We start from the raw sequence: 12,704 nt of genomic DNA on the forward strand, positions 1-12,704 counted from the left end.
CCGCGGGGCTTGCCGGGATTTGTAGTAGTTAGAAGCCCCGGCAACCGGCTGCTGCCCAGAAGGCTGGCCGCCGCGTCGCGGTTACTAAGGAGTGGAGAAGGTAGTGGCAGGCGCCACCGTGGAGCGACTCCGAAATCCCCGTGAGGCTCGCAGGCGCGCATCCCGCCTGACCAGGAGGTCTACCCCTCCTACTCCTCGGAGGCGGAAGCGACGCCGGAGGCCGGTGCGGCTGGAAACTTAGTTTGCGTGAGGGGTTAGAGTCTCCCCCGCCCCAAAAGTAGAATTTCCGAAGGGGCGGCCGGAGCTCGTTCTTCATCCGTTTCTAGGCCTGTTAAAGCGCTTACCAGTTATTCTCACGGGTGACTGTCGTCTTAGCCCTTAGTAATGTTTTCGTGTTATAGAAAACTCATTCACTGACTACTGTCTGCCAGGCAGTGTCCTATGTGCATTTACTCATTTTTTATGTAAGTATAGTTGGTGTATAACAGTATATTAGTTTCCGGCGTATAATATAGTGATTCGACATTTATGTACCGCCGTACAATGTGATCACCACACTAAATCTAGTAATCATCTGTCACTGAGCAAACATCACAATATTATTGACTGTACTTTCCTTCACCTTTTTCACCTGTCCCCCTGGCTTCCTCCCCTCTGGCAGCCATCAGTTTGATCTCTATTTCTATGAGTCTGTTTTTGTTTTGTTTTGTTTGTTTTATTTTATATTTTTAGATTACACATAGAGTGAAATCATACTGTTTGTCTTTCTCTGACTTACTTCACTTAGCAACATACCTTCTAGGTTCCATCCATGTTGTCACAAATGACAAGAATTCATTCTTTTTTTTCTTTTATATACACATATATGTATTTTAAATGCCAGATGGCAAAATTTTATGGTTTTATTAACCCAAATACAATGTGAATGTAAGCCATTTATTCATTTTCTTCTCTGCGCACAGCCTGGCATTGGGGCCGGTGACTCTGGTGGCCAGCTGGGCTGCCCTTTCCACAGTGGCTTTGTGGTTGTGAGAGGAGACACTGTGAGCAATCTCTGCAAAGTAAGATTTATTGGACATCAGTAGCACTCCAGGCTCCTTGATGTTGTGGACCAGTAACTTTCAGTAGCCACTGGGCAGCATGTGTTTTGTTTTCTTGTTTCTCCCATAACCAATGTTGGGCATCAAGATCTGGCCCTTGAATCTTCTGTGCACCCTATTGTCAGTGCCTCTGGGTGCCTGCCAGTTCTGCTTAATTTTGAGCTATCTGCCTGACTGGTGACAGATGAGCTTCTTGGTCCTCTTTTTGAAATCGTGGGTTTCATGAGGGGTCTGAGGGCAGCCATCTCTATAGGCAGCTCTGAAGAAGAGAGCTCATTCTCTTTTTATTGCTGAGTAATACTCCAGTGTGTGTGTACCACATCTTCTTTACATCCATTTAGTCCCCTGACAGCCCTGTCAGATGAGGAAAGTGAGGAACTTACCCAGGGCCAGATAGCATGTATCAGAACCTGATTTAGAAGCCAGGTGTTTTTTTAACATCAAAACCCATGGTGTGTTCCCTCTGCCTCTCCGCTTTTACAGTTTTAGGATGTAGTAGTATTCTAGATTTTTATTAATTCAGTTTTTTCCCACAAAAAAATTTTGAGCACCAACATTGCCCAGAACTGTACTAAGGATACAGAGGGATCAAGACAGATCTATTTCCTACTCTCATGGAATTCCTATTCTAGTGATCCAGAGTTATCTCATAATAGGATTGTACTATACTATGCTCTATTACATTGCATCACTTGTTTTCTTTCTATCCCCATAAACCCCTCATTAGTGTCCAAATGACTGAAGAGATATTTATTGAGGGTTTACTATGTAGCAGACTTGTGATTTATGCACTCTAGCCACACCTCATTGTCATAAAATTATTCTCCTGTCCCACCTTTCCATCTATGTCTCTATCTCTATCTCTACATCTGTATCAGCCTACTTCTGGGCTTTTTAATCCTATGGTATTTTACTAGGCCTTCGGTGAGACACATTTTGGAGCAGAAGGGTAATAGTAGAATATAATTAATGAGCAAGGTCAAGAGCTCTGAATGGCAGGCTAAGAAGGAGTATAATCTTTATTTTACAGGTGAAGAAACAAAAAAAAAAGGAAGTCAAGGGACTTTTCCCACGATCCAAGATTAAGTAAGTACTATGCCGACCAGAAGCAAGGTTCCTGTGTTCTATAAGTTACTTGAGCCTTCTCCAACAGTCATCACCTCTAACATTTCCCAGCCAGCTATATACTCATTCATTCATTCATTCATTCACCAATCTGGCAGATAGGTGTGGTTGGTCACAAGAGAGATTTCTTAAAAGAGAAACTGACTGAATGGCTGTTGATCTTTCTCCATCTATCCATCCATCCATTCATCTTCCCAACACATTTTTGGTGACTTCCAAGGCCCATGCTAGGCTCTGGGATTACATAGGTGAATAAGGTATCATAGGTCCCAGAGCCAGTGGGAAGTTGGTAAGGGGAGCAAACAATTAAAGTAATAAGTACTACACTAGAAATATGGGTTTTTGTGGGAACACGTAGGAGGGGCCTCCAATTTTATTTGGGGTGGTCAAGGATTAGGAAATTCTGAGTGCCCTGTGTTGAACCAAAGAAGATATCAACATCACTCATTTTCCCCCACAAATAATTATGGAAAATGTTATATGCCAGGTGCTGTGTTAGGTGCTGGGGATAAAGAGATGAACAACATAGTGTCCTTTGGAAGAGCTTAGAGTCTAATTAGGGGCTTAGAAATATGTGTAAAAACTCTTGGACCCTGGAATACCATCGTATCCTCCATTTGGCTGTCACATGTTTATTGGGTGTTTCCTATGAGCATTCCAAGGGTGGAAGATACAGTAAATTGGACATGTGTCCAGACTCAGAGGTTCATAGACCACTGAAGAAGCCCCCTCAAGATTGTTAGTAATCCTATGAGGTAGAAGGCCTCCTTCCAGGAAAGAGATACAGAAGAGATACTCCAAGGTTTAGCCACAGAAGCAATTGTTTCCCACAGGAAGGTTCAGTAAAGGCTTTGTGGAAGAGGTGGCATCTGGACTGGATCTAGAAGCAGCTTTTATTTCCTTTCTATTTTTACCTTATTTAATTTTTATAACAATTATCTGAGGCACAGGTTTTTATCTTCACTTTATATGTGAGACATCTTGAGGCACAAAGAGTTAAACTAATCTGCTTAAGGTCACTCAGCTTAATGGCAAAAATTAGACTCAAATTTAAGCCTCCTATCTCCCAAATCATTGCCCTTCCTACTGCACCACTCTACTTTTCACATTTGTCACTTATAGGAGACATTTCCTCAGGACACCTGATCCCAACTTCCCACTCTGCTCCGTCCTTTTACTGAATCTCTTCCCAGATCCCTCATCCCAGGGCCCTACATTCTTCCCATGGCTTCCCTTCTGCTGGCCAGGGGCTTATAGGTTCCCAAACCTCTGTTGTCTCAAGTTGTCTGAAGCTGTCCCAAAGCAGATTTTGGAATGGCTGGGTGCCTTGAATGAAAAATCTCAAATCTCTCTAAGAGCTCAAGGTTTAAGAAATAAATATTTTATTAGAGACTTATTCCTAAAGAAAATTCTAGTTGAGCTAAACCTTAAAGGATGAAATTGGCTAGAAGAACAAGATGGAAAAGGTATTTTAGGCCAATGGAACACTAAGAACAACAGCAGGCAAGACAGAATGTGAATGGAATGTCTTAGGGATAGAAAATGATTCTGTGAGCCTGATGGGTAGGGCTGACTAGAGCTGGAAGGGTTAGGAATTGGGATGCCAGGGTCCTTCGAGATGAGGCGCAAGCATTCGGCCTTCATGCTCAGTGGGAATCCAGTCAGAGGACTGTTGCTGTATTGGGGCAGGGTTGGTGGGAGGAGGGAGGAAAGACTTAGTGAAAGCAGTGAGAGACAGAGAAAAGTACATTGATCAGTATTTCTGAGCAGTCTTCATGACTCAATGACCAGTGAATGGAATCACATTTCACCCAGCATTATTATTATTATTATTTTTAATCAGACCTCTCTTTCTAAAGCACAGCTTGGGTTATGGCTTTCCCCAGCTCAGATATCATCCATGGCTCTCAGTTACTTACAAGGTGAAACCTGAGCTCCTAGCCTGGCACTGAAGGCCCTTCAGGAGCAGACACCAACCATCCTTCCTGTCTAGCCTTATTGTCCAAGACTCCCAAACGCACATCCACTTCCTGGGTCAGATTGTTTCTTTCCTGCCCCAGGCATGCCTACCACCATGTGCTTAGTCCTGTGGCTTTTCTGTTTAGAATGCTTATCTTTCTATCAGTAAACTCAAGTCATCCCTCAAACCCTACTTACCAGTTCAAGTCTCATTATTTGCCTATCATCTTGCTTAGAATGTTAATCTCCCTCTTTCCTGAACTCAAAGAACTTTTCTAGTGAGCATTTAATATGTACCAGGCACTACCTTTCTAGCTTTATCCTTTTATCTGTCTATTAAGGTAGGTGTTATTACCCACATTTTACAGGTGAGGAACAGGCTTAGAGGGATAGAGTCTAACTTGCCCACTCATGGAGCAAGGAAAATCACAGCCAATATTCAAACCAGGTCTGCCTCAGCCCAAAGGTGATGCTCTTGCTAGTGTTCCACTGGGTTAGGATTGATTTGAACCAAAAACAAAAAACAAGGCCTTGTCTCCCTCTTCATTTAAAGCCCATTTCTGAAGCATGGCAGTGGGCCTCTAGGCCCTCTGAGGTAGGGTGTGTTTCTGGCGTGATGGTCCTGGGGGGCTCACAAGCCGCACTGGGATGAGAGCAATGCTGCACCTTCTCACTCTGCTACTTCCTCTTTCTCCTTGCTCCATGCTCAGGGCAATGGCCTCCTCAGGAATCTACAAGCTGGATGATGGGAAGCCTTACCTGAATAACTGCTTTCCAGCCAAAAATCTGCTTCGGAAGCCAGAGGAAGGTCAGGTGACTTCTCAAATTGGTACCTTTGCCTCCCCGCCAGCACCTGCTTTAGAATGTCTCTCATATCCATTTCTTTTTCTCCAGCCCCTTAACTTCTGTTCCCTGCCCCACCCTATCCCATCCCTTCCAGTCCATTTTCTCCAGCAGCCTCAGGAAGCCTTCTAAAGTGCATGTTTTGCCATTGTGTTCCCTTCTGTTCAGTAACTTCTCATTGCTGGCTCCTTCACCTGCTGTTCTGTCTTCAGAGTCCAACCTCCCATTATCCTTTGTACAGCCCCATTGCTTTATTTATGCCCTACTCCATAGTGCTCTCATTTCACATAGCTTTTTTTATTTGCCCAGAATGTTCCAGCCCTCATTCCAGTTATTCAAACTCTTCCCATTCCACAAAGCCCAGGTCTAGCTACTTTAGCCTCTGGGCCCACCCTCTCTGGTGAGCCACCTTCCTCTCTCAGTTTCCTATTTGATGATTAATTATATTCTGCCAAGCTCCTAAATAAAATGGCCTAAATTTGACTTTGCTAAGTAGTTTTTCAAACTTTTATCTAGTTAAAAAAAACTCCTCTGCAGCAGGAACTCCTCACAATACTGAGCAGAGCCATATGGGTGAAACATTGCCAAAGGAGCATGGGTTCACTGGATTGGATTTGTTGCTTTGAAAGAGTAGGCAAGGGAGAAAGTACCCCTTGTTACGCTATATAAAGTGACTTGCTGGCCACTCTGTGTATTGCATTTTGGAAGAATCACCTCCTCCAGTCTGTCCTCCCCACTTCTCTAGAGTGATTTCATTTTTCACAGAGACCTTCTCTGGCTACCTACCTGTTTAAAACCCTCCCATGGAGCTCTCAGTATGAACTCATTTCATACCCATATCCCCTTACACACACAGATGAACAAATAGAGAAGTAAATATAGTCATGTGTATCTGCATGTGTTAGTATACGTGTGTATATTTCCTAGTCTACTGAGAGCAATGATACCTGTCATGAAGAACATACTGGCACCTAGATCTTGGTTTCTAAGTACTATTCTCCGATGAAAGAAGCCAGGGCTCCTCAGAGAACAAGTTGTTTCTAGGGCTGGGGCAGAAAAAATACAAATTGAGCCTGGAACACCATGTGATGTCAGAAAGTAAAGTAAGTGCTCAGAAAAGTGATGGGTGCATGTTAAAAGGCCATAAGAGCCAAGCTGAAGGAGCTCCCAATAGCCAAAGCTGGGACAATCTGAGCAATAAAATAGATAAAGGTAGATTTGGGTTATAAACCATTGAATAAATATCCATGAGCCCATAATTTTATACATATATACACATACATATATATATAATTATTACAGACATACACACATACACATACATATACACATTACATATTTAAAGGAATTGACATAAAATGATGGGCTGGCAAATCTGAAATCCATAGGGCAGGCAGGCTGAAAACTTTGGGAAGAGCTGATGCTGCAGTCTTAAGGCAAAATTATTTTTCCTCTGGGAAACCTCAGCTTTTGCTTTTAAGTTCTTTCAGCTGATTGGATGAGGCCTGTGCACATTATCAAGGTTGGTCTCCTTTACTTAAAGTCAACTGATTGTAGATGGTAGCACATCTACAAAATACCTTCACAGCAACACCTAGATTAGTATTTGAATAACTCCTTACCATACCTTAGCCATGTTGATATAAAATTAACCATCACAGATGCTAGAATTAGTGGGTCAAAAAGTTTGATGAGAAACAGATATTCGCAGCCTCAAGCTATCTTTAGCTTTGTATTAATTACAAAGGGAAAAACAGTAACTTCTCAGTAGAGAAACTAGGTCGACACTACCTTATCCAAGTGATCAACATTAACACCAGCAGTAATAAGACATATTAACATCACATCCCCTCTGTTCTGATGTGCTGACAAAGGCACAACTTCACTTCTGTGGTAGTTTTGCCAAAGTGCAAAGCCTTAGTCTAATTATGGGAAAGCATCAAACAAATTCAAATTGAAGGACATTTCACAAAATAATTGACTGGTATTCTTCAAAAGTGTCAAGATCACTCAAGGAGAAAGAAAGACGGAAGAGCTGTCACAAATTGGGGGAGACTAAGGAGACATGACAACTAAATGAAACATGAGATTCTAGATTGGATCCTGGAACAGAAAGAGGACATTAGTGAGAAAACTGGCAAAAGTCAAAGAAGGGCTGTAGATTAGTTACTAATATTATACCAGTGTTAATTTCTTGGTTTCAGTCATTGTATTATGATTACATAAGACATTAGGGAAACTGGATGAAAGCTGTACAGGAACTCTGTACTATTTTTACAACTTTTCTGGAAGTCTAAAATTATCTCAAAATGAAAAATTATGATGGGGAAAAAACCTTCCCATGGATATTATTTCTGCCATGCCTATCCCATTATAACCCAAGCTCCTTATTCTTGTCCTCAAGACATTTTCTGATCTGATTCTGCTGCCCTCCCAGCCTCATCTTCCTTCCCCCATGTTCATCCCCTACACACTCTGGGCCTTCCTTCCCGGCTGTGTTGGGGCTTTTGGCACCAACTCGGATTGGAGTCTCCAGGAGTAAGGGCTATTGGGATATAGGACAAAGGTGCATGCTCCAGATGGGGACAGCTTTGGGAAATTGGGTACCTGGACTGTCAGACCCAGAGTGGGAATGGGAACTGGCTCACACTAGACTTAGGGCAGGATCTGCATTCAAGAGGCAGGATTGGAAGCATTGGTCAGGTGAGCCAGGGCAAGCCCCCTAGTTAGGCTGGGAGCCAGCCTAAGGAAGCACCAAGCTGGTTTCCATAGCTCTGTGCTGTTCTGCATCGTCCCAATCTTTTATACGTCTGGGGACTTGTGCTCTTCCCTCTGCCCAAGCTGCCTGGTTTTTTCATCTCCACCTAGTCAGCTTTCAACTTACTGGATGTAGCTCATGCCCTAGGCTGGTAGCTCCCTTCTCTGGGTTTCCATAGCACCCCTTATATTTTTTAGTTCCTTCGAGTTAGGGCATCTATCTTACTCATCTCCATAGCCCCAGCTCCCAGTACAAAGCAGATGTTCAGGAAAAGTCTGAATGGATGATTGTGGGCTGGGGCTGGGGCTCATGGTTCATTCAGCAACACTCGCAAGGTGGTAAGCTCATCTCAGGCCTTGAGAATACTGACATGAATGAGTCTACTCAGTGGACCTGCCACTCTAGAGGGCAAGCAAGACAGTAAACAAGTGAACAAATAAAATAATTACAGATTGCCATGAAATGGTAAAAAAACTGTTGATGAAGAGAACAGATTCTAAAACGTTGTCATGATTTTATTGAGTTTGCTAGTGAATCTCATGTTCTTTTTTACATACATTTTTAGTTCTTTCTGCGGTGAACTTGTGTTACTGGTTTTTTAAAAAAATGACAACTATCCTATCATTTTCTTATCCTTAGCCTCTGAAGCAATCTTTCCCCAATAATGATGGGATCCTGGATAAGGTCTAGGAAGATGGAGTCCGTTGAGCTGATATCATTCATTGAACTTTACCCAAGAGATGACAAATGGGGTAGGAACTAGCTGGCACAGGAAAGAAGGATCAGCTCTGCTGAGTGGAATCAGTAAAGGTTTTACAGAACAGGAAATTCCTGATCTGGGGTATTGAAGAACGATTAGAGTTTAGGGCAAAATGTGGAGGAAGGAATTAGGCAAATCATTTCACCTCTTTGAGTCTTAGCCTTTTCATCTGTGAAATGGATTTGGGGGCCAATCAATTGAGATAGTTATATAGACTTCTCTCTACCCCCTGTCACCAGCAGCAGCACAGTATCTGATACATATTAGGTAATGAGAAGCCTTTTTTGTTTTAGTATTACAAATAAATAATCTGTGAGTACACTAGCTGTGGCTTTGAAAGAGTTTGCTCCTCACTGTTCTGATCTCAGCAGGCAGAGGACACTGGTTAGTGGCTCGGAAGTGTAACTTCAAGAAGAAGCCCAAGAGTGTAGTTGAGGCACCAGAAGAGCCTCAAAAGAGCCAGATCCCTTCTGAGGTCAGAGGGAAGAAAAAGTCTCAATGGAAAAACCAAGTGGACATTCCTGGACACGTGCTGGACCAGGATTTTCTGGTGAGAGTAAATGCATCCTGGAATGGCTGGCAATATCAGCTGACGGCTGTCCTGGCTGCTCTACTCTGGTACAGCTACCCCCACCCCACCCCAAAGTATTACAGGGGAAAACTGAGTACAGCCAGGGTGATGAAGGGACCCAAAGCTTTCTTTATGTGTAAAGCTTTCTTTATATCCACCTTGTGAGGTAGATATTATCATCCCTATTATGTTGTCTCCATTGTATAGATAGGAAAACTGAGGCCCCAGGAGTTAGAAAGACTCAGGATTAGAACTACTCAGGACTAGAACCCTGGTCTGCTCACTCCAAAGCCTGTGCCTTTACATTATATCTGGTAAAAATTCTTAATTGAGTTGGGGAGACAAGTAAATCGGGGAAAAGTAAATTGAAAATCCCATTCTAGCACCTAGCAGGGTATAGAGATTCCTGCTCTGCTCTGGGGAGATCTCTCTAGGAGCAGGGGGCATTGGGGAGCCCTACACTCCTCAACCTTTGTCCTATGGGTGTAGTGCCTGGCTGAAGGCCAGGAGAGATGACTGGATATCATCCAGTGCCTGGGGTAGGCTTTCCAAAGAGGGCTGGGGTGGCTGTGTTGGAGACCAGCCAGATAATTTCACATCTGCTCTGTGCAATACCTCAGTGGCTTTGCAAAGAAAGACACATTTTGTAAGCCAGTATTAATGTGTAGTCTCTTGCTCCCTACAAAGAACTCTCTGGCAGCCTAATTTGTTCTCAGGCTCTCTTATGGTTTCCAAGAGATGAGATTCTGCACAAATCAGATGTTGAAAGAGAGCTCTGAGGAAACAGCTGGTTGCATCTCACCTTAAGTGGTGAGGTGTAAGCTTTTTGCAGAGCCCTATGGGATTTCTCTCATTGGGGATAAGAAGGACTGAAACAACAGTCCTGAGGAGGGGCAGAAATGCTTCTTATTGTGGTCGTCTTTTCACCTTTGTTTCCAGCAACGTACACAGTTCCACATTAATTGAGATGGCTTTTTATCCATGTTGCCACTTTGGATAGCAGAAGCAACAGGATGTTTTTCGGAGTAATGGGATACCTACCCACTATTAGCTCCACTCGAATGTTTCACTCGCACCTCATATTGACTTACTGCACCAATCCCATTACTCCAAGCCCAATACTCTTCTCTAGTGTTTACTCTGTGGTTTCTATAATGGCACTGTTACCTACCCAGTTACCATGCCAGCAAGCTGGGGTTATCCTTGACACTTGCCTCTCTCTCACCGCCCCCATTCCCCATTGCCAAGCCCTGGCACTTTTATTTAATAGTTGTCAAATCTGTATTCTTCTCCTCATCTCCACTGCCACCACCTTCATCAGGGCCACCATCTTCTTTTATTGGACTAATTCAGTAACTTCCTAACCAGTTTGAACCAACTAGGAACTTTTATTTCACATAAAAACAACCCAGAGGCATTGTTATTCCACAGTAAGTTAATAACTGGCTTAATGACGTCATCCTAGGTCCAGGTTCCTCTGTTTTTTCTGCTCTTATAGCTTCAGCATGTTAACTTGTTCTCTTGGGCTCAATGCCTTCATGATCCCACAATGGCTGCAGCAACTCCAGGCATCACATATAAAGGTTAACATCCAGAGGCGGAAAAGGGATTGTCTGTCACTTCCTTAGGTCTTTTTTTTTTTTAAAGTAAGAAAAAGCCTCCCACAGCTGGCCTCTCACCCCCAGCAGCCAGTATTTCACTGGTCAGACCTAGATCACATGTCCCAACGGTCTTTGGGTGGGGGACTGTGAACTCCATGACTGGATTTGAGAAGTCAGGATTTATCCCTTAGAACTAAAGGACTTATCCACTCAGAGAAATGTGAATAACACTGGGGTTCTTTAAGAAGGAATAAGTAGAGAGGTAGCTCTAGGGAAGGTAATTAATAATGTCTCTCCCCCTCCACTCCTGCCTTCTCCTCCTTTCTGTGTTTATCAGACATAGCAATCAGCCCCCTGCCAAAAAACCTCTCACAGCTTTCCGCTGACTGTAGGATAAAATCCACACTCCTTTACAGAGCCGACACGGATCCACATGATCTAGTGACTGCCTCCCTAGCAGTATCTTGTTTTCCATCCTCTCAGAAGCACCTTGCTTTTCCCCATCTCGATAGTTTTCACAGCCCCTGACACCCACTTTTATGGGACCAACTCCTACTTAGCTCTTAGGTATCAGTTGAAATATTACTTCCTCCAGTAAACATGGTCTCACTTCCAGTCTGAGATTAGGGCCTCTTGTATTGTTTCCCTTAGCATCTTGAATTTCTCATTTAAAATATTTATCACATTATAAAAAGTTGCTTGCTACTTGGCTCCCATTCACTTGAAAGTTGTATGAAGACATTGAATATTTCTGTTTTCGTTATCTTCTTAATGCCTAGTTCCATGTCTAACCATAAAAGACATAATAAGTAAATGATGAACAGAAAAAAGGAATGATGCTGAGTTAAACAGAAATAGAAGCTCCAAAGCTGAAATTTTCTTCCAACTTTTTAGTTATGAGGGGCAACATATGGTAGTCAAAAGAGCACAGAGTTTAGTGATTACAGATTTGGATTCAAATCATAGATCTCTCACTAGCTATAGGACCTTAGGCAAGGCATTTTATCTCTCAGCCTTATTTTTCTCATTTAAAAGGGAAATAATAATAGCTAGGATTAGAAGAAAGTTTGTTGATAATATTTAGCATAGTGCATGGCCCAACATAGTGCTTAGTAAATATTTAGTGAGTGAATGGATTAGTGAATGAATAAACAGATTATGACAAATGTATGATATTGGTAAAGCCCCAGAAATAGATTTTTTGAAGAGCCAGGTAGAGGAACTGGGGCCAAAAAGACAGAGAAGGAAAAGAGAAGAAGGAATCCTCCTAAGAACCCCATAGCCTGGCTGATGTGACTCAGTGGTTGAGCGCCAACCCATGAACCAGAGGTCTTGGTTCAATTCCCAGTCAGGGCACATGCCCAGGGTTGCTGGCTCTATCCCCAGTAGGGGGCGTGCAGGGGGCAGCTGATCAGTGATTTCATCATTGATGTTTCTCTCTCTCCCTCTCCCTTCCTCTCTCTGAAATCAATAAAAACATATTTTTATTTAAAAAAGAGCCCTATAAAGTCAATGTTACTATCCCCATCTTACAGATGGGAAACTGAGATGTGGAAGAGCTGAGATAGCAGCTCACTTCTGAATAACTTCAAAGCCCATGTTCTTTCCACTGTACCAGGCTGCCTTCCTCAACAGGGAGTAATTTGTTGTTCTGGCCAATTATATAAACTTTGTTGGGGCTTTGGGGGTTAACTCTCTTTACTGTGTTCCATCCAGCTGAAGCACCACTGTGTGAGGGAGCCGTCAGAACTGTGCACCATTAACGTGAGCGGCCTGAAGTTCTCGAAGGTGAGGTCAGCCAGCAGAAATGTAATTGGGGTGAGCCAGACTTGAGGTGGCTCCTGGCTATTTGTCCATTGGACCCCCAGAGTCCCTGCAGAATGGGAATCTGGTCACAAGGGAAGGGGAGGGTCAGACAAGGACTCATAGGGTGGAAACATTAAGACACAATCTTTTGCTTTAAATTTGGTATTATCATTGGTCCATG

General features: G+C 43.1%; 1 protein-coding gene and 1 pseudogene across 6 annotated transcripts in view; one reads left to right on the top strand and one right to left on the bottom strand.

Annotated features, from left to right (window-relative positions):
- Window positions 1-905: 905 nt before the first annotated feature.
- LOC107524480 (large ribosomal subunit protein eL32 pseudogene) lies at window positions 906-1,345 on the bottom strand (annotated as a pseudogene).
- Window positions 1,346-4,894: 3,549 nt separating this feature from the next.
- Window positions 4,895-12,704, top strand: part of XRRA1 (X-ray radiation resistance associated 1) — a 43,804-nt gene continuing 35,994 nt past the window's right edge. For 3 of the 6 annotated variants that reach the window (XM_087821658.1, XM_087821659.1, XM_087821661.1), the window contains exons 1-3: window positions 4,899-4,992; window positions 8,917-9,095; window positions 12,434-12,505. In XM_087821658.1, coding sequence (XP_087677784.1) covers window positions 4,899-4,992; window positions 8,917-9,095; window positions 12,434-12,505 — 345 coding nt within the window. Of the gene's footprint in view, window positions 4,993-8,916; window positions 9,096-12,433; window positions 12,506-12,704 lie in introns of all 6 variants that reach the window. The other 3 variants (XM_087821662.1, XM_016196388.2, XM_087821660.1) reach the window with 3 other exon arrangements.

The sequence above is a fragment of the Miniopterus natalensis genome, chromosome 11 (genome assembly GCF_054644295.1).
Source record: "Miniopterus natalensis isolate mMinNat1 chromosome 11, mMinNat1.hap1, whole genome shotgun sequence".
Lineage (NCBI taxonomy): Eukaryota > Metazoa > Chordata > Mammalia > Chiroptera > Miniopteridae > Miniopterus > Miniopterus natalensis.